The sequence below is a fragment of the Malaclemys terrapin genome, chromosome 18 (assembly GCF_027887155.1).
Source record: "Malaclemys terrapin pileata isolate rMalTer1 chromosome 18, rMalTer1.hap1, whole genome shotgun sequence".
NCBI lineage: Eukaryota > Metazoa > Chordata > Testudines > Emydidae > Malaclemys > Malaclemys terrapin.
This window is the reverse complement of record NC_071522.1, coordinates 19,587,309-19,613,835: the sequence shown is the minus strand read 5'-3', so window position 1 is coordinate 19,613,835 and position 26,527 is coordinate 19,587,309. Positions and strand designations below refer to the sequence as shown.

The 26,527-nt window shown below is 53.4% G+C and overlaps 1 protein-coding gene across 1 annotated transcript in view; it reads left to right on the top strand.

Annotated features, from left to right (window-relative positions):
* SRRM3 (serine/arginine repetitive matrix 3) overlaps positions 1 to 26,527 on the top strand; it is an 84,326-nt gene that overhangs the window by 17,735 nt on the left and 40,064 nt on the right. Inside the window, exon 2 of the mRNA XM_054008681.1 lies at positions 10,882 to 10,983. Coding sequence (XP_053864656.1) covers positions 10,882 to 10,983 — 102 coding nt within the window. The remainder of the gene's footprint in view (positions 1 to 10,881; positions 10,984 to 26,527) is intronic.

Here is a 26,527-nt window from a genome sequence, read left to right as displayed (position 1 = left end):
GTGACCTGGGGCAAGGTGCTTCACCTTCCTATGCCTCAGTTTTTCCATCTGTAAAATGGGGATAATGAGCTTTGTAAAGTGCTTTGAGATCTACTGATGTCATGAGCTGGGAAATGGTATTGTTAAGTGCAAGGATAGAGTTAGTACTGGGGACCGGAAGTCCGGACTCCTGGGTTCAGTCACTTGGCTAAATCATTTTCCTTCTCTGGCCCTCAGTTTCCCCATCTGTACATTGGAGCTAATGATGCCTGCCTCGCAGGGCGATTGATTTGTTAGCATCTCTGCAGCGTTTGGAGCCACTCGCCGGCTTTTCTGTCTCTCTGTGATGGATCCTCCTTTAATCCAGCCGCAGACCCCCAGGAATGGGAGAGAAGGGCTTAGCGGAGGGGAAATCATTCCTGCAGCGTTACAAGCTTCCCCGATGGATTATGGTTTGTTTGACAGTAGCTCCCAGCAACAATCAGGGCCCCATTGTGCCAGGTGCTGTACGTACACATGGGGAGAGAGACTAAGTGTGCCAATGAGTTTACAATCTAAACAGACAGGGCAGAGTAAGGGTGGGAGGGGAAACTGAGGCACGGATAGGGAAAGTAACGTGTCGAAGGTCACAGAGCACGTCCGTGTCAGTGATGGGAACAGCACCCTGGGCTCCTATCTCATCCTAGACACAGAGCCCACGTGGGGGCAGATCTCTGCCAACAAGCTCTTCCCGGAGACTGTCGCTGGCCGTTTCCCTGCCCTGCGCAGAGACATTTCAGGGGATCTCCCGCCTTTCATCCCACAGACCAACTCTCGGGGCTCAGCAGAGGGAGAGCGGGTTGGCTGTGACTGCGGCGCGGAGTCTTAGCGCAGCCGAGGCCAGTGTGAATCCAAGCGCGGAACGTCTGTGAGTGAGGGCGTCGAAACGTTCTCCTTGACCTCGGCGTTCTGCTTTCTCTGCCCCTCTTCTTCCTGCCAACTAACTCGGGGTCGGACCCATCACTGCTCTGGAGTCAATGGGGCTGCGTCCTCCCCTGGTGTCAAGGGGTGTAGTTCCCATGGAGCGAACGGGCCGGAGCTGCAGCTAGTGTACATGGGCTAGCTCCAGGGCGGGACCTGGATTTTCCCAGGATTTGGGACGGGAAATTTTTCTAAATCTCGAAACGTTTTCCAGGACAAGAAATCCATTTCCCGCCCAGCTCCAGCCATGAATTCCGCAGGCCAATGGTGCCTAAAGGTATTACGGCAAAGAAATGGTTTGGAAGGGATGAAGGAAACGGCTATCTCAGTGCCTTAATCTTTCCCCCCTCCCAGCCGCCCTGCCGGACACTTCAAAGCAGTGCCAGGCATTTAAAGTCCCGTGTCCAGGAATCCCTCTATTCTCGGGGTGGATCCCGGCTTGGCACTCGCCTTCTGGCGGCCATTCGCTTTGCAGCCAGCATCTCTCTTCCTGCTGCACATTTTGATGTATATTTTTAAAGAGCGACCCGTGAGCTTGTTACATGCCTCTGCCTTTTTCCTCTCCTGCTCCCCTCCTTCCCGGCCTCGCAGGCGACAGCCGGCCCGAAACGTCGCCAAGCCGAAGAGTGTTTTCATGGGGCTTGTGTCTTTCCAGACAGAGCGCCTCAAAGAGCGAGGGAGGCTGATTGGAGCGCAGCGCCTGATTTATTGAAGTCCAGTCAGTGACTAAGTAACTCCCCCCCCCGCTCCTGTCATGTCGATTATACAAACTGTTACCGAGCCCCGGCCTGCAGAAGCCAATCGCAGCCGCACGGAGGGGGCCGGTCTGCCTCTTCCAGGCATGACATGAAAAATACGCCAGACTTTCAGACCAGGCGAATGGCGGAGCAGGTTCCCGAGCAGAAAACACAGAGTGTCCCTTCGGGGCCGTGCCACAGGGCCCCATAGATGGGCAATTCTGGGACCGGCTGGCTTTTGAAATGTGATAAATTCAGCCAGACAAGGGCATCAGCACAGGCCTCCCCTGTGCTGCTCACATCTGGTAGCACCAGCTGTCACCCAAGACAGGATCACAGGGAGGGAGAATGTTAGCTGCCTTAGCCTCATCTCCCTGGCACTCAAACGGGCACGGGGTACACCTGGGGAGAGACCGGCCTGGATCCGATCCAAAGACCTTTGAACTTAAGGAAGATTCAGAGTCTGAACTGAATTTTTCAGTTGGTTTCTGGGCTAGATTCTCAGCCGTGATGCTGTGCTGATGTCTCCCATCTCCAAAATTGCAGGTCTGGCCCTCAGCTGGTGCAATTCGGTGTTGCCCCACTGAAGTGAGCAGCGTCGTTCCACTGAAGTCAATGCAGCTACACCCATTTAGACCCGCTGAGGATCAGGCCCTGCATTGGTTACCTCCAGTGGTCGGCTCCTGAAAACCAGGACAGCTGTTGCCTTCAATCCCCCTGTCCCACATGGCCTTCCTTGCTGTCTCACCGCGCTAGCTAATGTCACCGCCCGCAGCTCCCCTCCCTCACCGAGCAGGGAGACTCCAGAGAAGAGAGCTCTGCCCACCCCATCCAGCAGGAGGGATCCTGTTACCTGGCTGGGCCAGGCAATGAGTCAGTGTCGTCTCTGTTACCATCTCTTGTCCTACAGTCCTGGGCACCAAGCCACACCAAGCGCTGGCTGGGTAGAGACATTGCTCTGATACAGCTACTGCGGAAACGGCCTAGGAGGGGGGTGGCCCCTCCCTGTAGCAAAGAGGAGCTGGTGGGCCAGTCTGTGCTTCCCCAGGCGAGGTCCCCGCTGCAGGCTCTGTATCTCATCCCCAATCTCTTGGTCTAAGAGAGAGGCCCATGCTACTGATCAGAGCACAAGGCCGGGAGCCTTCTGCATCCCAGTCTGGGCTCGGCCATAGGCTCCCTTGGACTGGCTTGCTCAGTGCCTCAGTTTCCCCATCTGTCAGTAGGGTTCCTGCCGGGGGTTGAGAGGATTAATTAGTGACAATGCTGCACAGTGCTGTACAAATCCCCAGTGTCCTGCATTTCTGTTGTGGTGGATCCATGAGCAAGCCCAGAAATCTCGCCTTTCTGCATCAGAGCCTTAGTTAACTTAATCCTGGGTCCCGGCAATGGCTTCTCCTGGGAGCTGCACCATGAGAATCAATCCTGGGAAGGGATTGGCCCTTCGGAGACCAGGGGACCTATGGGAAGGATCATTAACAGCAGGGCTGAGTGCTGAGTGAAAGGCAGAGCCTTGCCGGGCACAGAGACTCAGGCCCTCTCTTTTGCCACGTACCAAGCACAGTCAGGGAGAGCCCCCCCCCTTCGAACCTGTGCCCCCCGCTCTGCAGAATGCAGGGCAGGGCAAACACCAGATGGGGTTGCTGAGAGAGACCTGGCTGGCATGAGCTTTGCAACCATTTGGTGAGCTGCTCCCTTATTGGACAGAAGCAGGTCCTGATCCCATGAAAGATTCATTAGCGTCTGAATGCCGGTCTCAGCTGTGGCTGGGGGGCTGGGGGGCAGTGCGGTCCTGCTGCCTCTGTTTAAGAGAGACCAGGGCCTTAGATCACAGACATCCCATAAGAATAGACGACAGAGGTACAGGACAGGCAGGGGAGAAGGAAGTGAAGAGGCAGAGATCCGGGAGAGCTGTTTCCAGATGAGATATGAACGGAGATGGAAAGCTGATAAGATCCTGATGCAAGGAGGCAGGAGATGCAGAGGAGAAGGTTCTTCCACCGCTTAGCCCAGAAGCCCCTCAGGGCAGGAACTGTCTTTTGCCCATCCCCCATGGAGTTGGCTTTCCACTTCCCGGGGCTCCGAGCTCTGACCCGGATTATTCTTACGGCCGTGGCTCCGAGCGGCTCAACACCCACCCTGTGATATGTGTGTCTGTGTCTGTGAGGGGGGTCGCCAAGCCCACACGGAGCTGGAAGGGTTAATGTGCTGCTGTGACCCCAATCAGCCCCGCCTGCCGCACCTGTAGCAGGTGTCAGGCCAGAAGGGAAGAGCCTGCCCCAGCGAGGAGGAGAAAAGACCAACAGCCCTGGTGTGGCGAGAGAAGCTAGGATAGGATTCATGCCTGATTGAGCCTCCCCGAGGGCAGGTAGGCCGTGACTGGGACCTCTTTGGACCTGCTGATGGTTTTTAGACTAGGTCCTGGCAGTGGGGCGGCTGAGAGCTGGATAACCCTGAAAGGACGGAGAACAAACCCGGCTGTAGCATAGATTTGATTAGTTTGTGGTGGTTTGGATGGCGACTTTGGACTCTGCTAGCTTGGAAGGAATTGACCTTTGTAGTGACTTGGCTGCAGGGCTGAGCTATGTAAACCACCAGAGAAAGTGGGGGAGTACTGATTGGGGAAACCGAGGCAGACGGCCTCTGCACCACCAGTCCCTGCCATGGTGATGGTGTCCTGCTCAGTGCCAGTCATAGAGCCACAGGATTGGTGCTATGGGTGTAGCTTCAGAGCAGTCTCTGTCCGTAACCCCTTTAGTGTGCCCGACCCCCTCGGGGTCTCACTTCTCCCCCAGGGTAAGCCCTATGGCCTCACCGCCTCCTTGGACTGGATCTGGGCTGTCTGCACTCCTGCTTCACACTGTGAGCTCTGCTCAGGGAGTCCAGCTGAGACTGGTACGCGGTCAGGGAGCCATGCACCTCCGCAGGCCGCTCAGCCACTGCCGGGTTTGTTCGGCGACTGGAAGGCAGTGCAGACAGTCCTTAGGTGAGCACAGAGAAATGGAAGTTGGGGTCCGGTCCATTGTGGTTACCCTAGAGCAGAGGTTCTCAAACTGGCGGGTGGGCAGGGGGGATATATTGGGGGGGCATGAGAAGCTCTAGGGGAAAAAAGTACTGCTCACATTTTACCCCCAGCAATGAATAACTAGCAACGCTGATTCCTCCAGACAGATCAGGTCCTCCGGTGGTGCTGCACATTTGACTCTAGATGGCGCTGTGCGTGTTGTTGGATTTCTGTTACGCTTGCAAAGCATTAGACAAAGTTGTTGCCCTCGGTACATCAATCCGTTGGCTACGGCGTGGTGCGCGTCTTTAATTGTGAGCATCGACCACGATCCCAGTTTTGCTTTTGTTCTTATTACAGTGGATGGTTGGCTGTGTTTGAATCAATGCCTGGCTGTTCTTAATAGTTAGTGAGAGATGCATGTTGTGGGTTTCTTGTTGGTGTATGTACTTGTGTGGTGGGGGGGAGGGTGAGACATAGACTACTACAGACACAAAGAAGGGGTGTGTGATCAAGCAAGTCTGAGAACCACTGGTGCACCCCTGGGGTCCAGCTCTGTCTCTCTGACCTCTCTTTGTCAGAGTCCCCGGGTGAATGGCCCCCCGGAAGCCCTCAGCAGCCAACCCTTAACCATCCCCCGGCACCTCCCCAGTCCTCCGTTCCCCCGCTGGGCAAACGCTGCTTGGCTTCCTGCAAAAAGATGGGCCATCTGTAGTGGCTGATGGTTAGGTATCAAAGTCCCAGAGACTGGGTTTGCCATGGTCTTCTCAAAAGCTGGCCCAAGCCCAGTCAGCTAGGTACCATTCAAATCTGTGTCATAGCCTCAGCAGAGAGAAACAACCCTTTCTACCCACTAGGTAACCCTGCCGCACATAGGGGAAACTGAGGCACGCACGGGCCTCACAAAAATATTACAGAAGAGTCCCACTTCATCAGTGTCCAATCAAAATAGCTTACATTTGGAATAGAGGTCTCCCAACTGAGCGTTATTCCTGGAAATGATTCGGCAAATTATTTCCAATATCAAATCAAATTCAAGGGGCGGGGGGAATTCCTCACTCTGTGGGCACTTTGCAAGCAGAAAAGGAGGTGAGATTTTTCCAGCAAAGAACTCCTGGCTGAACAGGTCTATTGCTGTTACCTGAAGACTTGATTACGGAGAAATAGAGATTAGCTGGAACGTGGTAGTCTTTAGCACTTGTCTATTTCATCCTCAAAGCACCTTTCAAACATTCACTGATCCGCTCCACGGGCTTGTGAAGTAGGGCTTGTGAAGTAGAGCTTGTCTGCATGGGGAAATTATTCCGGAATAAAAGAGGGGGTGAATTGAATTGTGGTCAGTTCCCCTGGGTAGACAAGCCCTGGGATGAGTATTTCTATCTCTGAGTTACAGATCACAAGATGGAGGCAGGGCGGATCAGTGGCTCGCCCCGCCCCACACTATAGCTCTGCCTACATGCAGAGTTGCACTGGTTTATAGAGGGGCGACTTTTAAACTGGCTTTGTTAAATTGGCACAAAAGGCCACGTAGACTGACTTATTTTGGTTTAAACCAGCCTTAATCAAGTTTCGTTTAAATCAGTTAGGCCTTGTCCACATGGGAAAGTTGCACCAGTTTAACCTAAGGTGTGAATTTAAACTGATGTAGTTAAACTGGTGCAGACCTCTCTGCGGATAATCGGATTTCAGTTTCAGAGGGGCTCTTTTCCTTTTTGCTCGCATCGATTGGGAACAGCTTTAAGGTAAAATGCAGTAAGCCACTGTTAAATTGAAGTAAGAGCATCCACGCAACTAACCCCATGTAAACACAATCCATGAGGCATTATCAGGATTGGGACCAGATCCCTAGTCATGTAGGCGCCGATTTCTAATGGCGCCAGTGGATGCTCAAACCCCCTCTGCCCCTCCCACCCCCATTCCAACCCCTTCCCCAAAGTCCCCACCTCAAATCCGCCCTCTCCAGGCCCCTATTCAATTCCTTCCCCAAATCCCCGCCCCGGCCACGCCTCTTCCCCCCCTCCCTCCCGGAGCTTGCTACAGCTGTTTGGCGGTGGCAAGCACTGGGAGGGAGATGGGAGGAGCAGGGCCGCAGCGCGCTCAGGGGAGGAGGTGAGGTGGGGCGGGCGGGGAGCTTGGCTGCCGGTGGGTGCAGAGCATCCACTAATTTTTCCCCATGGGTTCTCCAGCCCCGGCGCACCCGCGGAGTCAGCACCTATGCCCAGTCACCCAATTTTCCAGTCCTGAGCTTAGCCCACTAGGCCTCAAATGAGCCATTGGATCCAGTTGGATTCAGACACTGCCACTCATCTGCTCTGTGCTAAGATGTCCGTGGCTCTCTCCCTGTAGCAGGCACATCTTCCATGTCTCTGAACCTCCGCCCTCCTCTTCAAAGCACTGCTGACTGACATCCAGGTTCAGCGCTCTGGCTTTTCACAGCCGGGCTGCTTTTGAAGTTAGATGAATCAGAATAATTGATTTCCTAATTACCAGAACTTCCACATTTAGGGCCGAATCCTGGGAGGGGCGCTGAGCTGCCGGGACTCGTGGCAAGCGCTCTGCAGGGCTCAGGATCTGACCCTGAGAAAAGCGTCCCAGGAAAATGAAGACGACGTTGGTGAAATCGAATGATACTACAGACAGCCTGACAGGCAAAAAGAACATTGATTACAAAACTCGGTAGCTGAATGAGACAATGGGGGATTTCCTCTCCCGGCTTATTCCAGACAAGTGGGCCACCGCCTAATCTCGCTCCAGACCCTGCTTGCTTTGGGCGATAGCTTCCTCATGCACCCCTACTTAAGAGCTCCAGATTCCTTGCTTCACGGCTGTGCTCAGGGCTGGTTCAGGCATGCTCCTTCAGCCTAGATCAGCCGAGTGCATATGCAACGGCTGAAATCCACCCCAGTGTGGAGGAGTGAATTAAGCCCCTTAAACTGTTTAACTCCCACTTAACAGCCACGTCCCTGAAACCACCCCCACGTCTGCCACCGATTTGCTCCTTCGGTGGCGTCATTAGAAAGTCCAAGGAAACCGATGTTCCTTAATCAGTCTCTCTTGTTGGGAGACTTTCACTGCTGCTGGCCTTGTTCCCTGGGTACCAAAATCTCCAGCTCCCAGAGCTGTTGGTTTGGTGCCTTTCAGTCCCTCTGGCAGAGAAAGTTCTGTAAAAGGGGGTAGAACGTGCCATCCTTGCTCTAGAATGGAGCGCGTGACCTGTGGCTCGTGCCAGCTGGTGGCCCACAAACAGCTCAGAGTCCTCGACTCGTCTAATGCCACCTGTCTGGCCGTAAAGTCATGTGACCTCAGTGCCAGTCGGCGGCGTTTCCCCGTGGGGGACCGGGGCTCTCACACAGACCATGGAATGTTAAGTACAGCTGGGAGGAAATTTTGTTTCTGGCAGGTGGAGGGGGAAATAGGGGGGTAGTGGGGGAGTTTTCAATAGGTTGAAACATTGTGTTGACATTTTTGGACCCGAGTGTTTTGATTTTTTTCTTTGTTTTTTGTTTTTGGAATAACTTTGTTTTCAAATGTCTCTAATCCGGTGTTCGTTTGCTTTTGAAAAGTCAAAATCAGCGCAAAATGTTTCCGTTTGATCAAAATGAAACAATTCAACTGAAAATTTTGTTCACAGTTTTGTTTCATGGGGAAATTTGTGGGGGGCGGGGAAAGAATCGTGTTCATTCCATTGTGGAACAGAAGCACTTTCCAAATCACGGAATTTCCTGCAAGACAGTCAATCTGGTTCTCGCCCAGCTCTCCGGCCCTGATGCTGTGGCTTCCCTACCTGAGATGTGGCCCGATGGTGCCGGCTCCAGGACTGACTGGTTGCGGCTGAGTCGCAGACTTGCACTGAGCTCGTCCCTGGCTGGGCCGGAGAAATCGCGTTTCCATTTGTCACTTGCACGGAGAATAATTGAGGAGGTGGCTGTAAAATCAACAAACTGGGCGGCGTGTCTGAGATGGCTTCAAGGTTCCCCGTGTGCAGCCACAGAGGCTCGGAGATATGAGGGGAGGAGGTGATGAGCCATGGGATGGCGGAGGCTTTGCTGAAGGGTTTGCCTGCCTCCCACTCAATCATAAACCATCCTCGGGATGGGATTTGTCACTGAGGACCTCTCAGCCCGTTTTGGGCAGCTCTCCAAGCAAGAGGTCCCCTGGCACTTTCTGGAAGCAGTAGGGGATCACCTCACAGAGCAAATGTCCTTGCCCAGGGCCCTGCTCCGGGGTGAATCCATCCACAGGCCAGCCTTGGAGCTTGTGGGTTCCAATCTCAGCTGTGCCAGTGACCTTGGCCAAGTCGCACAATTTCCCCTTGCCTCCATCCCCCATCTATACTCTGGGGATAATGAACACCATCATCCTTGGCTACTTAGCTCCGGATGCAAAGCTCTTCGGTGCAGGTACCATGTCTGGGCACTTAGTGTCTCCAGCTGGGATGTGGATCATCTCCACTGAAGCACTGTGAGTGCCCGGATGCCATGGTGATGGGTGCCAAATAGCTGCTGGTCACTGTGAATAATAAACCAAATCCTGGTCTGTTTTGGACAGTAAAGCAGACGGGAGAGGGGGGGAGGGTGAAGCTGGGAGGTGGATGGAGCTGAGCCAGCTTACCAGGAGGTCAATGGCACATGGCCCAGGCAGCAGTTGGCTCTCTGCACCGTTGGCTTTGGGCCAGACAGAACGAGCTCTGTTTGTGCTGCCTCTGCCCAGGGGAGGGGCTCTTCCCTGGAGACGCGCCCTCCCCACCGTCAGCGAAATAAGGACATCGCCCTGGTGCAGAGGCACTTGGCTGTCTGCGTCCCTAGCAATTTGCATCAAGCTAGGGCTGTCACCGCCTGCCCCTCCCATGTGGGGTGTCCAGCAGTCACCCCCAAGGGGGCCTGGAGATTTCAGTGCCCAGCACGGCAGGATGAGCTCTCTGTACCCATGGCTCCTAGGTGCCCTGTCACACAGGATGTTTTGGACACGCATGTAAGTGGTGTTTGTAAACACCCCCCCCACCCCCGTACAGCACCAACAGCTGAGATCCGACGCGTCCGTTACTAGACCTAACGTGGTTCACAGCCCCATTGTCCACGAGGAAGGGTGAGCATTGCTCCTGGCAGCCGCACGCCCCTCACCGGGGCTAGCTCCGTACCCAGATATTCCTGGGATAGCCCCCCCCCATGTGAGTTGCAAATTGGGGGCCTGGGGCCCTTCTATCCATGGTGCTCGCATGGTCCCCTCACACTGGTGTCTGAGCACCCCAGGCGCTAACATATTTATCTTCATAACACCCCCCCAGAGGCAGGGGAGTTGTACAGAGGGGGAACTGAGGCACAGAGAGACCAAGTGACTTACCCAAGGTCACATGGGCAGTCTGTGGCAGAGTCTCACAAGTCCCAGGCAAACACCTTAACTACTGGGTTGAGCTTCCTTTCCTAGGGCCTGCACTCTCCTTGTGCTGCCACAATGTGGTGCTCTGGGACCCCCCAGCCCAGGGTCCCAGAGAAGCCTGCTCCGGCTGTGCCCCGTCCCACTCTCTGCCCACCCCCGGAACGCCTCCCGAGTGGGGAGTCTGTGCTCAGGGTCTGGCCCTTTTACTTTAACACGGGCCCAGCCCTGGAAGTCCTTATTTAGGCCACACATCCTCCATGAAGTCACTGGGAGTGGGGGACAGCGGAGGGAGGGCGTGTGCAGCCTGGCCCTTATCCGGAGCCTGCAGTGTGCAGGGGGGTGGGGATGGGGATGGAGCTGGTCCCCTAGCCCAGTCTGGGTGGAAGCTGGGCACTGCCCGCCCCCCCAGAAGAGCCGGGCACTCCCACCCCAGGAGAGCCAGGCCCTGCCCCCAAGGGGTAGGGAGAGCTGGCAGAGTTAATACCCAATGGTGGCTCTGTCCTGGCCCATTCTGGCAGTGGATATGTACTGCCCCACAGGCGCTGTAACAATGTGCGTGCTTTCCCCACCCTGCTCTCCCTCCTTAACCTCTGGGGATAGGGAGGGCGTGGGGTCCCCATGGGCCGATCCGTCCTTGGCCGCTCGGCTGAGCCCGCCAGCCAGGGGGGCAGGGCGATGCCCTGGCACAGGGAGGGGGCTCCGGACACAAGGCGCGGTGAGCTGAAGGCCCGGAGAGGAGAGTGGGGGAGGGGAGGAAGCACGGCGTGGAGGCATCGTCAGCGGAGTGCCACCTCAGGCACTGATTCTCCAGCTCTCTCTCCACCCCAGGTATTCTGAAGAGGAGATCCGGCAGAAAGTGGGGACCTTCCGGCAAATGCTGATGGAGAAGGAGGGAGTGCTCACCAGGGAGGACCAGCACGGGCGCCAGATGTGAGTATGGAAGAGTCACTCAACCGGGCCCGGGTGCGGGGTGCATGGGGAAGGGTTGAATTCTCACCTCACCCTGTCCTCGCTTCCTGATCTCTTGTCACGCCAATTCCCCCCCTCTTGAGAGCGGATCAGGATCCACTGACGCAGGGCAGTTCTCCTTCCCTTCTCTCCCCGCCCAGTAAATACGACGGCGAGCTGCGTTTGTTTCCCCATCATGTCGCATAGGCTGACGGTGGAGGAAATGAATGGGTCTGAGATTGTTACCTGGTGTTTTCAGAACCCCCAGCAGGGGCAACTTAACGATTTCACTCCAGGCGATGTCAATGGGAACACAGCAATTCCGTCTGATAAGATTCATGCAAGTCAGTGTGCTCTTGTCCAACATTGCAGTTTATTAGATTTAAGCACACACAGATATGAGTGATAGGTTTAGAACATCCCAGATATTTACCCAACATCTGGAATGGTATTGAGTAATTAACAGCAGGTTTGCAGTGGCCAGTTGCTCACTTGCCGGGGAGAAAGGGTGTCAGGAAAAACGTCTCTCAAGATGGCTTCAGAGAACTGCTTCAAAGTACGCTCTATTTGCTTACTTTTTATAACTAACTTTTACAAAGCACATAGGTCACAATGGCCCCTCTTGGATCATCGCTTTTCCTAACTTTTAATACACTTTTTAATATTAGTGGCGTCTAGATTCAAGGTTTTCCAACCACCAAGGGTTTCAGTCTCAGCTGTTTACTTGTCTGTCCCTCCTCCTATTCTAATTAGCAAAACCTGCTAGCTAGATATGACCTTGCTTCTGAAAGCCTGTCTCCAAATTAACCCTTAACGATGTGGTGTTCTATTTCATTCACTGATGGTAGTTAAATGCAAGTAATATAGTTGCAATTGGCTTGATTGCATTCTGGGGTATATACACCCCTCAAATCCAGGGCAGCAAGATCCCAGAGGCCTGGCTGGCCTCCAGGCTGCATGGAGTCCGGCTTTCTAAACTCGCCTTAGATTCTGGGGTCTGGCCAAGCAACCCCCAAAGAGTTCCCAACTCTCCTGGGAAATCTCACTGCATGCGATACCTCTGCGGGTTACTCAGCTAAATAATGGTGCACAGGGAGGATGAGCAGTGGTGATCTCCCTTCACTGCAGCACAGGTGAGAAATGTATAAAGCGGGGCCTTCTGTGTCCTTATGCCTGTGGAGAACACTAGCTTTTTTATCGCACTGTTCATCAGCAGAAGGCATCGGTGTCATCACTCCTATTTTACAGATGGGGAAACTGAGGCACAGGGAGGGAAGTGACTTGTCCCAGGTCAGCCAGTGGCACAGCCAGGAAGAGAACCCAAGTCCCTTGAGTCTCAGCTCTGTGAAGAGTCCCGGGGTTTCCCAGCTTAGGCAGTTCCAAGCTTCTGGCCACTTCCTGCCATTCCAGAAAATCTCTCCTCTGCTCTTCTCCTGTCAGTCACTCTCTTTTCTGCATCGGGGAGGCCATGGACCGGCGGGGTGCAGCTGTCTGTCAGCCCTTGAAATTAATTGCTGGTGTAGTGGGCCAGATCTGGGTAAATCTGGAGTAACTCCATTGACTTCAGCAGAGCCTGATATCAGTCACTGCTGTGTCAATCGATGACACTACCTGCCTTGGCCCCATTTTGCTAGGCACTGCACTGAATTTGCTGTAATTAGGGGTAGGTCAGTTTAAATCCAGAGTTGCCCCCCACTCATTTTTCACTTCGCATCTTGTGTAAATCCAAAGTAACTTCACTGGCTGCACTGAGGCATGTGAACGCACTGACTTGAGTTACACTGCTCCACATTGGGAGTGACTCCTCCGAAGTCCGAATCTGGCCTAGGACAACTCCCATCCTGTGTATGTGTGGGTCTCTCTGGAATGGAACAAAGGGGTTTCCACTCTCAAATCATTCAGGTGAGTGGCACAGCTTGTGCTGCAAAGACCCCGATTCTTAGGTTCTGATTTCTTTCCCCCTCTCCTCTCCGTCCTCCCCCGGCACAGCTCCAGGAATATCCCTGTCAGCGCTTGGTTCTGCCCCAGCGTGATCGTGATTTATCTGTGAAATGCTTAATGGCACAGCGAGCGCAGTTGGCAAGCCACACATCATCTATCAGCCTGGAAAGCAGGTCACTCCGGGACAGGAATAGATCCTGTAGGTTCACTGAATATTAATGCTTCATTAGGCTCAGGAAATCAGGGCAGTGAGAAAGAACTGCAGCACTGGGGGGTGGGGCAGAAACTTCTGCAACCACATGCCGGCCGAAAAGCACAGCTGGGTACAGCTCAAAGGGTACCCGGGTTTCAGCGTCAGAGAGCATCGCAAAGCCCTGCTGAGATCTGCTACCTGGCTTGGTCGCTCACTCAAGTGGCTGGTGGAAGGACTCGGGAAGCAAATCCAGCTGCAGTCAGCAAGAAGTCTTCCCCAAGGGAGGGCTTCCCGAACGAGGAAGCAAAATAAGACCCCCGGGAGCGGCAAGTGAATAGAAAAACACTTCCCAGCTCGGAGATCATCCCAGCCCTCTGGTCCCTGGGCCTCCATCTCCACCCTCTAAGCAGGCAATGTGAGCTAAGATTAACCCCTTGCTCACTGGGACCTTGGCGGCATTCATGCTTTGCAGGCGCACCTGCAATTTTGCAGAACTGGAGTCTGGAGGGGGCCACCCGGCTTACATGGGCATTGCTCTGTGGTTGATGCCGGGTTACACCTGCTGAGGTTTTGGGCTCCTCCTCCTCCTCCTGACATCTCTGCAGTGGGCGTAGGCGGTGGGGTGACCAGTCGAACTATTTGCAGACTTTGCAATGTCACGGGGAGTCCCAAGGGGAGAGAAGGGCTGCGAGACTTGTGCGGCACGTTGGAGAGGAAATGGAGATGTCTGACACCTGGTCGGCATTCTATAAATTCTGCCAGTTACTGCACTGCTCTCTCCGAGCTCACCCGCACAGACATGGATCTTGGTTTTAGGCCGTAAAGCAGGAGCGGGGGTAAGTGCAGGCTAGCATCTAAGTAACAAAAAAGCAATCTTGTGTAGCACGCTTCAGCTGCGGTCAAGGTAGCAAGAGTCTGGAAACTTAGTCCAGGATTAGAAAATGGGCTTGGGAAGGAATTCAAGTGTCGATGTCGCTCTCAGGTTATGCTGGGTGGAGGGGGCGGTAGACTCACATAGAAGAAACCCCAGCTGATGACTGTAGTAGCGCCGAAGAGTCCCACTCTTGCCCAGGACCCCGTTGTGCTAGGTGCTGTACAAACACAGAACAGAGATGGTCCTGGGCGTAAGTGAGGTTGATATTATTAATGTTCTTGTTGATTTGTACGTCAGCAGTGCCTAGGGGCCCTGGTCCTAGATCCCATTGTGCTGGGTGCGGTACAGACACATCACAAAATGACAATCTCTGCTCCAAGATACTTACAAGCTAAGAATAAGAACATAAGAACGGCCACATTGGGTCAGACCAAAGGTCCATCTAGCCCAGTAATCTGTCTTCCAACAGTGGCCAGTGCCAGGTGCATCAGTGGAAACGAACAGAACAGGTGATCCATCCCCTGTGGTCCATTCCCAGCTTCTGGCAAACAGAGGCTAGGGAAACCATCCCTGCCCATCCTGGCTAATAGCCATTGATGGACCTATCCTCCATGAACTTATCTAGTTCTTTTTTTGAATGCTGTTATGGTCTTGGCCTTCACAACATCCTCTGGCAAGGAGTTCCACAGGTTCACTGTGGGTTGTGTGAAGAAATACTTCCTTTTGTTTGTTTTAAACCTGCTGCCTGTTAATTTCATTTGATGACCCCTAGTTCTTATGCAATGAGAAGGAGTAAATAACACTTCCTTATCTACTTTCTCCACATTAGTCATTATTTTGTAGACCTCTATCATATCCCCCCCTTAGCCATCTCTTTTCCAAGCTGAAAAGTCCCAGTCTTATTAATCTCTCCTCATATGAAAGCTGATCCAGACCCCTAATAATTTTTGTTGCCCTTTTTTCAATTCCAATATATCTTTTTTTGATATGGAGTGAATAGACCTGCACGCAGTATTCAAGATGTGGGCATACCGTGGATTTATATATAGGCAATATGATATTTTCTGTCTTATCTATCCCTTAATGATTCCCAACATTCTGTTCGCTTTTTTGACTGACGCTGCACATTGAGTGGATGTTTTCAGAGAACTATCCACAATGACTCCCAGATCTTTCTCTTGAGGGGTAACGGCTAATTTAGACCCCATCATTTTATATGTGTAGTTGGGATTATGTTTTCCAATGTGCATGACTTTGCATTTATCAACATTGAATTTCATCTGCCGTTTTGTTGCCCAGTCACGTAATTTTGTGAGATCCCTTTGTAACTTTTCGCAGTCTGCTTTGGATTTAACTATCTTAAGTAGTTTTCTATCATCTGAAAATTTTGCCACCTCACTGTTTACCCCTTTTTCCAGATCATTTATGAATATGTTGAATAGGACTGGTCCCAATACAGACCCTGGGGGATACCACTATTTACCATTCTCCATTCTGAAAACTGACCATTTATTCCTACCCTTTGTTTCCCATCTTTTAACCAGTTACTGATCCATGAGATGACCTTCCATTTTATCCCATGACAGCTTACTTTGCTTACGAACCTTTGGTGAGGCACTTTGACAAAGGCTTTCTGAAACTCTAAGCACACTGTGTCCACTTAATCCCCCTTGTTGACCCCCCTCAAAGAATTCTAGTAGATTGGTGAGGCGTGATTTCCCTTTACAAAAATCATGTTGACTCTTCCCCAACAAATCGTGTTCATCTAGTAGTAGTAGTTCAATATAGAAGTTTTCCCCTGTGGAGGTGTCTACGTGCTGATGAATTTCCATGCATTACCCCTGGTGATAGAGGGGAATTGCTGAGCTGGGATGAGGGTTCTTCTACACTGCCTTGCTAACAATCCTTAGTATTTCAGGGGCACATTTCCTCTCCGAAGTACTTTCCAAGCATTGAGCCCAATCTTGGTTCAGCCATTTCCGAGTACAAGGTTAGGGAAACATACATTGTTTTGCCCGTGGTAAAAGATCCTTGTGACCTTTGTTAGACGCTCTAGCACCCACCAGGCTTTGGAGCAGAGACTTGAAATGTGGCAGGGGGCAGCTTTTGTCCCGGGGCTGCGCCTTTTGTTGTCCCTGTGAAAATCTCCCCAAATTAGGCCAAGCTATAAGTCTCTGAAAAATTGCAGCTTGCGCAAAGTCAGAGGAGCCTTGCTAGAGCCCAGGCTAATTCTCAAATGTTCCATCCACGCTGAGCATGCCCCAGCCCAGAGCTGACATGACCAGAGCAGGTCATTCCCTGTGTAATGCTGTCTCAAAGTGGGCACCTAAAATGAATGGATACTTTGGACCTGAACCTCTGTGTGCCTCAGTTTCCCAGGGGTGAAATGGAAATCATACCACCCCCTCATCCCGCAGAGGTGTCGTGAGGATATATTAATGGCTGTGAAGCACTCGGACACAATAGAAATCCCATGAAGAAAACAATTTTGTCTCCAGATGTGGGGTTTGGATAGTAGGCAGCAGCTAAGGCCTGGGGCCACACAGTGGGCAATGAGAAGAAGACAAACTATTGAGTGGCCGCAGTTCAGCCCAGTCACTGAATGAGGCCGGGGTCCTGGGGCAAAAACAGCATGTGGTCATGTAATTAAAGACTGGCTCATGCTGCGTATGCACAAGGGGGTCAGATTCAGGTTGCCCAGACAACTTGAATGTTGGCCTTTCCTAATTTCTGGGTGCTTGGCTTTGCAAAATTCATGTTCTTTTAATGTCATTGTGGTGTATGTGCTATATACCAATAGCACGGAGCTCTTTGCAGCCATTCAGCGCCAAGAACCATATCAGCATCAGCCGCATTCTCCCCATTTTACAGATGGAGAAATTGAGGCACACGGAGATTAAAGTGGGTTATCCAAAGTCACTCAGCAGGCCAGGGCAGAGCCAGGAATAGAACCCAGGTCTTCTGCTCACTGTTCCTACTGCCTCTGAGTTCCTACTAAAAATCATCCAGGCAGCAAAAGCTGGTTCTGAATGGTTAAGCAACGCTAAGGAGAGAAAATCTTTGGATGGGATGATTTTAGGGCCGGGACAGTCTAGCCTGGGAGCTGTTCATGGTGCTGAATGTTATCACCATCAAAATCCAGCATCTTGAAATGTGTTACAACCCAATGACCGAGAAACACGCCATTGGAAAAATGAAGGCAGCTACCCTGAGAAAAGCCTTTCTAATACCAGCCACCGTCCCTGTCTCTCTGGCTGGCAGCTGGGCGGCCTCCTGGGAGGAAGGGTAATTTGCAGTAGAAAGGAAGAGCTCTGGCTTGTACTTGGAGTCCACAACACCCTGGTTTTCACTCCCTTAAAACAGGCGATTGTTCACTCGGCTCTTAATTGGGTGAAACTCCCCGAGTGGCAGAGGTTCATGTGCATGGAGAGATGCTGCCGCTTGCCATCCCCTGCTCAATGGCTGCAGAGGGGAAGGAGGCGCAAAGTGAGGCCGGTTTAGAAGAGCGTTTACCAGCCTTAATGTAAATCACATCATCAAAATACAGCGCTGTCAGAGTCCCAGGGGAAGCCTGAGCTGGGTCCTGCCAGCTCTGTTAAATGCCGTTTCCAGTTGGAAGGAGTGTGACACTACTTATCTGATGCTTATTATGCAGCTAAGGAGCCATCTTCCAAGCACTGGAGTAGTGTCAAGGCTTCGGGCCTGGTCCGTCCCTCAGTGCTGGTCAGGAGTCAATGAAATTGCTGCAGGGTACAACTAGTGAAGGGAGGGGAGGATCTGCGTGCAGCACGTGCCCTGCAAATCCCGCCGCAGCACCAGGCGCAGGCTCTGAGCAGAGCTGTCTGCCCCGGCCTGCTGTCTTATTGAACATGATTTATGAGCTGGTTCAGCTTGACGGGCATGGTACAACCCAGGCAGCTTCCCCACGCTGCCCTGCCAACCCTGATGACCCGGCAAGACCAACCTTAGGGATTAGATGGAGAATTCTATCTCTGAGGCCCATTCATCCCTAGGCCTCTTGGACAAGGGACAAATGGGACGGATGCTCGGCCACTAGGAACTGCCCTGCCCAATTTGTGTCCTGCAGACCCCCAATGAGCCATCCGAGGGGAACAATGTGGAGTCACTCCTCACCTGTTCCAGTTTCAAACTCCCCAGCTAGTGGGTCTCACCCTAACCCCTCTCATCCCCACCTTCATTTCGCTAAGAGCTGGTTCCGGACAGTCCTTGTTTGCCGCCCCCTTCCAGTGGGGAATATGGGATCTGTGTGCAAATGGAAATGCTGGAGAACTGGAGAGTTTCGATCCAGGGCCTGATTTTGAGCCAGGCCTTAACCGAGCCTTTGTTTCCGAGCTCTCCGTTTTTAGGCCACCATGATTTGCAGGCACTTTGGGCCCCGATCCTGCAGTCTGATCTAGCCAGGCAGAGCCCCCAGGGCACTGGCCTGCGCCCCTGCAGATCATTTTGTTAGTGTTAAGCAGCCGCATTCCATTAGCTCATCTCTGGACCCTGGCGCTAGGCACTGCACAGATGTGTTAGGCGAGAGGGTCCCTGCCCTGGAGAGCGACAGTCTAAACACACATGGTGGGGGAAAGGCAGTGCTATTAACCCCATTTTACAGACGAGGCACTGAGGGCCAGATTTTCAAAAGCACTCTGCACCTCCCATTGTTCTCAATGGCAGCTGGCCACTTTTGAAAAACCAGCCACTTGCTTAGTTGTGTCAATCAGAGCTGCTCGGGGCTGAATTCTTTTTGAAGAGCTGGAGTCAGCAGACGAGCTGGGGATCAGAGTCCGAGCTCCTCTATCCTTGGCTAGTGCCTTGGCCACACCCCGCCCCCCACATCCTCCCTCCCTAGGGGCTAGCTTGCGACACCCTTTCTCCCAGTGAGTACGCCCCTGCTCCTGGAGTAGCCCCATTGAACTCGGGGAGTTTGCAGAAGGGGTGAGTTTGAGCAAGAGTATTCAGATCTGATTCGGATGTCACCCGGTTTGCTGGTGCAGTCAGGGACTTAGTGATCAAATTCAGAGCAGAAGCCAGTGTCGATAAACCCAGCCTGGAATCTTTCCCAGCGATCCTCCAGGGAGCATCTGAGCCCACGTCCAGCGAGCCTAAAGATAATGAGTTTCAAACACGTCACAAAGCTGCCCGTTCCTGCCCTCTGACGCTCTTCGTCTTCCTCTCTCTGGGTTGCTGGCAAACATTTTGTCTGTACTCTTTGATGTTTCACTGGTGCCTCAGCAAGACACACCCGAGCCTTTGTGCCCTTGTACGTACTTGTTCAAACCTCCTCCAGCGCCAGACGAAAGCAAAAGGTCGCTGCTTTTACCATTCACATGTCGAGGCGGAGGAAGGCTCGGTTCTAGTTTTCACGCTGCTCCGGGGGTAGAGAGAGGACTGGAGAACAGAGAGAGGAGAGAGAGTTAGCGGAGAGAGGAGTGTGGAAAGCGGGGGACCCGGCTTTGCTGCTTCTGTTACTGGAACTAGCTAGGTCAAAGCTAGCTCGGGTATGTCTGCACAGCCTCGGATTGCAGTATAGACGTACCCAGAGAGAGGAACTGGAGGCGGCAGGGACGGGATCCGGAGCAGCAAAACCAGAGGGGCTGGAGAGAGCAGAGAGGGGGTGAGCGAAGTTGGGAGAGCAGAGAGCCAGGTTCAGAGGGGGAGCTGAGAGGAGGGACTGCGGGTGCCAGGAGGCTGGCAGGCAGGCAGGGTTAGAGCAACCGGAGAAGGCACCGAGGCCCCACTGTAGCAGGCCCAAGCCAGGGACTGAGGCCAACCGGTGACTTCCATTGAAGCCAACACTCTAAGGGGGAGTTTTCCAGCTGCCATCCGGAGGGTGGGGTGATAAACTGGGAGGCCAGCTGGGCCAAGGGGCTTCTTCTCCCTCCAGCCAGCCTTCCTAGACAGGGCTAAAGCTCTCCCAACTCCATAGAGAGCAGGCACTTTCCAGCCGACAGGCCTCTGCTGAGAGCCAGGCGGCCTGTTCAGGGCTCACAGGGTCAGCAGGGATTTCTCATGCGCTTGCTGCAGCCAGAGTGCTTTGGAAAACTGGCTCTCACAAACCCTCCCGCAGTGCCCCTTCGCTGCTGGGGGTGCACTGCACACCAAGCTCCTGGTGCAGGGGGAGTGCAGGGCTCTCCCTGAGTCCCACTCCCCTGGGCGGCGCTAGTCCCTTACCATCCTGCCGGGGAGGGTCTGCCTGGCAGCGCGGGGAATTGCACTGAATCGCCACCAGGACACGTGTGATTTTGAGGCTCCAAGTCTGTATGCGCATTCCCAGGGTGCATTTCACCAGCCGTCCTGCCCAGACTCCTTGATGCCCGAAGCAGGGAGGTCAAGTGGATTCTCTGTCATGATTTGAGGACGTCAGTAACTCAGCCAGAGGTTCAGGGCCTATCACAGGAGTGGGTGGGTGAGGTTTTGTGGCCTGTGATATGCAGGTCAGACTAGATGATCATGATGGTCCCTTCTGACCTTACAGTCTATGCAGTAGTCGTGGTTAGTGCAGAGGATAGGGGGCCAGGACTCCTGGGTCCTAACCCTGATTCTCCATCTCAATTACTGTGTGATCAGCAGCCAAGCACTCAGACCAAAGTGTTCAGATTCTGGGGTTAGGCCCCTGAAGCCATATTTAGGCATGTAAAGCTACGGTCCGATGTTCAGAGCAACCACAGTGCCCCTGGAGGAACCAGGCCCAATATCCAGCCGGCTCCCTGATGTCAGGCTCCCGAGATTGAAAGTGGAGCTGTATTGTCCCTCTGTGTTGGTGTCTCCCCATCAGTGGGACAGCGATACTGACCAACCCTCCATGGGTGCTGCACACTTCTTCATGGGTGTCTGCAAAGAGCTTTGAGATCCTTAAACAAAAGGTTACTGCCGACATACAAGTCACCAGGCCCCATCCTATTGCCATTCATTGTAGCCCATGGCAAATCCCCTTGATTTCCATGGGAATATGGTTTCACCCATTGGTATTAAGCAGATAAACCCCTTGGTGGGAGGAGAGACACCAAGGGTTTCCCTCATGCCGTTCCTCTCATTAACCATCTTCTCCCAGCTTCTCTGCAACAGACAAGCCAGACCCTGCCCCATCTTGACTGGCCTCAGCCAGCAGCTTGCCTGGGTATCCCACATGGACTAGCCTCAGTTGACACTGAAACCATCTCACCTTCAAGTGGCCGTAGGTGACCTTCAGATAACCTTGTCCTACCACTCCAGGTGACCCTTTCCATTCCAGGTAACCTACATGGCCGCTGTGAACCCTCTGCACTCACCAGTGGTGAGATCTGATAACCTGGCAATTAACTTCCACATGGCCTCCGACCCCAGGTGGACTGAAGGTGACCCTCAGTAGCTCCAAATGTCCCTCTGGTGACTCCGGTGAGCAGCTCAAAATCCTAGGTCATCTTGGGCAGCTCCTGCCAATGACCAGATAATCCTGCTGAGTGCCTAGATTGCTGTTCAGCCTTCTTTCCCCTCGGTAATCCATCCCGGCTTTCAACAGAACACGGGCTAAGCTCCTTCAGAGATAACCTGGCATAACCCGCTCCCAGTGATCTTCATTGACTTCTTCACCCCCTGCTAATCCCGGATAATCCTTCTCTGATCTACGGAGGGACCGCACAAGCCCCACGGAACTGCGAAAATCCAGGCTAACATCTCCAGCAACTCCAGATATCAACTCCCCGCACAACCTCTGCTCAATCCCATTGATCCCATCCCATGGGGTGTGACCCCATCGAACATTTATATTGACTTTATATTGCAACCACTGTAGTGATCTCAGACAGAACCCTCAACATCCTCCGGCTGTCTTTACGTGTTCTAACTGATAGTTGGGGTTGCATCTCTGACCATCTTGGCTAATAGCCTTTGATGGACTTACCCTCTAGGAAGAATCTAATTCTTCTTTGAACCCAGTTATACTTTTGGCCTTCACAACATCCCCTGGCAGTGAGTTCCACAGGTTGACTGTGCAGGGTGTGAAGAGGTACTTCCTGATGTTTGTTTTAAACCTGCTACCTATTCATTTCATCACATGACCCCTAGTTCTTGTGTTATGGGAAGGGGGTAAACAACTCTTCCCTATTCACGTTCTCCACACCAGTCATGATTTTATAGACCTCTGTCATATCCCCCCCTTAGCTGACTCTTTTCTGAACTGAACAGTCCCAGTGTTTTAATCTCTCCTCGTATGGAAGCTGTTCCATGCCCTTAATCCTTTTTGTTGCCCTTCTCTGTACTTTTTCCAATTCTAGCTTTTTTTTTTTTTTGAGATGGGACAACCAGAACTACACACACTATACAAGGTGCGGATGTACCATGGATTTACATAGTGGCATTATATTTTCTGTCTTATTATCTAGCCCTTTCCCAATGGTTTCTAACATTCTGTTTGCTTTTTCGACTGCCGCTGCACATTGAGTGGATGTTTTCAGAGAACTATCCACAGTGACTCCGAGATCTCTTTCTTGAGTGGTTACAGCTTATTTAGACCCCATCATTTTGTATGTACAGTTGGGATTATGTTTTCCAATGTGCATTACTTTGCATTTATTAACACTGAATTTCATCTGCCACTTTGTCGCCCAGTCACCGAGCTTTGTGAGATCCTTTTGTAGCTCTTTGCAGTCAGCTTTGAACTTAAATATCATGAGTGATTTTGTGTCGGTTGCAAACTTTGCCACTTCAGTGTTTACCTCCTTTTCCAGATCATTTGCGAACATGTTGAATAGGACTGGGCCCGGTACAGATCCTTGGGGGACCCCACTATTTACCTCTCTCCATTGTGAAAACTGACCATTTATTCCTACCTTTGCCTCCTATCTTTTAATGAGAGGACCTTCCCTCTTATCGCCTGACTGTTACTTGGAAGCCCCAACCAAGATCGAAGCCTCATTGTGCAAGGTGCTGTGCACACATTCAGTGAGAGATTACCATTGACATAGACAAGACAGAATTGTTATTCCCATTTTACAGATGGGAAACTGAGCGATGAAGTGACTTGCCCAAGGTCATAGAGGGAATCTATGGTAGAGCGAAGTGTTGATTTCCCAATCTCCTGACTCCCAAGCCCCTGCCTTAACCAGAAGGCAGCTTTTCCTCTTGCTCACTCACTTTGATACACCCCCGGTCCTGATGGGCAAGAGAGAAAACCGTGCAACCAATAATTTTCCTTCGCAGGATTTCAGAGTGGGAGGAATTTTAAGGGGACGATAACTTGCAGTTATCGAGCGCTTTTCCTCCAGGAGGGCCCCAGAGCACTTACAAACCAGGCACCGGTGCCCATGCCCAGCATGAAATGCAGCCACAGAGCGCGTGCTACAAAATAGCAAGCAGGGGCACATTTTGGCCAGACGCGCCCGGACAAATCCACCCAGAGAGTCAGGGATTTGCCTCCTTACCTCCGTCACCTCCGCTTCCCGGCTCCGCACAGCTCTGCCCCCTGCCTCCTTGCAGCTTCAGCCGTGGGGAAAGATCAGCCTGTGCTCTGCGCCTTCTCCGTGGGCACTGGGGCCAAGGGCAAGAGTGCTTGCTCCGGACGTCGCCAGCCATGCCAAGCAACTTCTGCAATGCCCGTCCTGGCCGTTGGGTGACGCAGGCAGCAGCAAATTTCATGCTGTAGCACGAGCCAAACTCCCAAGACACTAGGATGCAGGCGCAGCTAGAAAAGCACTGAAGCCAGGAGTATAAATGAGCATTGGTCATTGGCATGGAGGGGACAGGGCAGAGACGGGAGACTGACTGGGCCAAGCCGCCTCCCCCGCCGTGGCCTGAAATCCCCAGCCCAGCTGCACCGCTCCAGCTCTCCGCAGGGCAAAGACGGGAGGCCCATTTCGGCTGCAGCGCCTAGGGCACATACGCCCGCCCCCGAGCCTGCCGTGCGGCTCAGAAGCGAGACTTGCCCCCAGGGCTTGCCCCGAGCCTCTCTCACTGGCCTGGGGCGCCCCCTTCGCTTTCCCCAGCCACTCACTAAGCTGCATATTGACAGGCATATTGACAGGCCCCCTCGTTGGCCCCCGTGTGTCTCTGCCGGAGCTGCCCCCATGGAGCCGTTCGTGTGCAGGGGGACCCAGCTAACAAACGGGGAAACAGCGAATACCGCGATGCCCGGGGAGGGGGAAGAGCCGAGATCCAGGGCCGCCCAGAGGGGGGGCAGTTTGCCCCGGGTCCCACAGGGGCCCCCATGAGAATATAGTATTCTATGGTATTGCAACTTTTTTTTTATGGAAGGGGCCCCCGAAATTGCTTTGCCCCAGGCCCCCTGAATCCTCTGGGCGGCCCTGCCGAGATCAGAGGGAAGAAGCCAGGTTTGAACCCCCTGCGAGCGCCTCCATGCGTGCAGCTCCTCAGGCCCGCTGAGGTTGGGACATAGGCAGCGCCCCCTGCAGAGCGTGGGGGGACGCGCTGGTGGTGGGGGGGAATGTTCTGTAGCATTTTGCTAGAGGGCCTTTTGCTCCCCATTACACCGCCTGCTGCTGCTTCTCCCTGGGAGTAGAGACGCCCCCCACTGACGGGAGCCACATCAGAGCATGGGGCTCCAACCAAGCAGTGCCGAGGGAAGAAGGAGCCCCAGTGCGTGAGGGGAGGGCAGCCATGAAGGCGTCTGGTGGAGATGCTGCCTGATCCCAGCGGGCAAAGCCAGGGGCACTGCAGGGGGTGGGGGCTGTAGGCAAGGCACTGCCTCCTGCGAGGGGATTCCCACTTTAAGGCACTGGAGGTGGTGCATTTGGGTGCGTTGCAGCTCTATGTAGAGCCCAGCGCAGAGATAGGCCGCACATTCAGCCCCTGGGGAGTAACCTCTGGTCTTGGATGGGGTGGCAGAGTTCTTCATCCTGGTGCCGTCTGTGCCACCCCCATGAGCCCCCCACCTCCTGGGCATAGCGTGCTCCAGAGTCCAGCCCCTTGAATCGGTTCCCTGCTGCTGAGTGCGGTCCAGGGGCAGGGCATCAGGACTCCTGGGTTCCTCTGCCGCTGCCTCTCTGTGTGACTCCCTTCAGCGCCCTGTGCCTCAGTTTCCTCATGATGGGTGGAATCCCGGCGCTACCAGACGCCCATTGACTTCAGTAGGCCCAGTTCTCACTCAGGGCTCGTGCCGTCCGCTGGGCTCTTTGGACGGAAGGAGCCAGAGGCAGAATTCAGCTTCTTTAGAGACTGGAGTGGGGTTCTCCGTGGGCGAACATCCGGGTGGGAAAGTCCCATGGGCCCCGGAGCATCACCCGGAAAATCAGAAACAGAGGCCAGGCCTCCCACTGAGTCCTCTCGGGGCTGACATGAGTCTCCCTGGTCCTTAGGCCTCGTGCTCGATCAAGTTCACCCTCTGTGATTTACATCCCCAACAGTCCTTCCATTGTAACAAAGGCCACCAGGGCCAGATTGTGGCACTCCTCCAGGTGAGGCTGGCTGGTCTACGGCCTCTTGGGGCATCGTATTGTTAGTTAGATGTGTGGTGGGAGTGCCTAGGGGCCCCCGTCATGGACCAGGACCCCATTGTGGTGGGGGCTGCATTTTATTTATTAGGTGTATTACGGTAGCACCTAGGCACCCACGTCACGGACCAGGGTCCCATTGAACTGGGGGCTGCATGTTGTTTATTAGGTGTATTACGGTAGCACCTAGGAGCCCCGTCACGGACCAGGGTCCCATTGAACTGGGGGCTGCGTATTGTTTATTAGGTGTATTACGGTAGCACCTAGGAGCCCCGTTCCGGACCAGGGTCCCATTGAACTGGGGGCTGCGTGTTGTTTATTAGGTGTATTACGGTAGCACCTAGGAGCCCCGTCCCGGACCAGGGTCCCATTGAACTGGGGGCTGCGTGTTGTTTATTAGGTGTATTACGGTAGCACCTAGGAGCCCCGTCCCGGACCAGGGTCCCATTGAACTGGGGGCTGCATGTTGTTTATTAGGTGTATTACGGTAGCACCTAGGAGCCCCGTCCCGGACCAGGGTCCCATTGAACTGGGGGCTGCATGTAGTTTATTCGGTGTATTATGGTAGCATTTAGGACCAGGACCCCCTTGTTCTGGGTGCTGTGTTGCCCCCATCAGACCGAGTGGAAGCCCCTGCAATAGAAAGGGATGTATCTGCTCTTCCCTGAGACAGGTCGGGCTCAGATCCCATCTCAGGCTGGAACGAGCGGTCATTGCTTTCCAAAAAGGGGCCCGGCCCTCCGGCAGGATAGGTCTCCCAACTTGTGTGGCACGGGGCTGCTGCCCACGCAGCTCTCTGTCTCTCTATCACTCGCATGAAATCCTGCCGTCTTTGGGGCTTGGTTTGCTGCTGCTGCCAGAGGAACGTCTGGGCCACTGACTAATTCCAGGGTAATTAGCAGTCACATTTTAATGAAACAGAGCCTGCACCTGGGCTCAAGGAAACTCACCCACGGGGCATTTGTATCGCTGATGCATTTCTCCAGTGGCCTTGGTCGCCAGTGATCTGCTTTGGGCTAGAGCCCCACGGGGCCACAGGACAGATGGCCCAGTGGTTAGGGCACTAGTATGGCTGGAGGAGAAGGC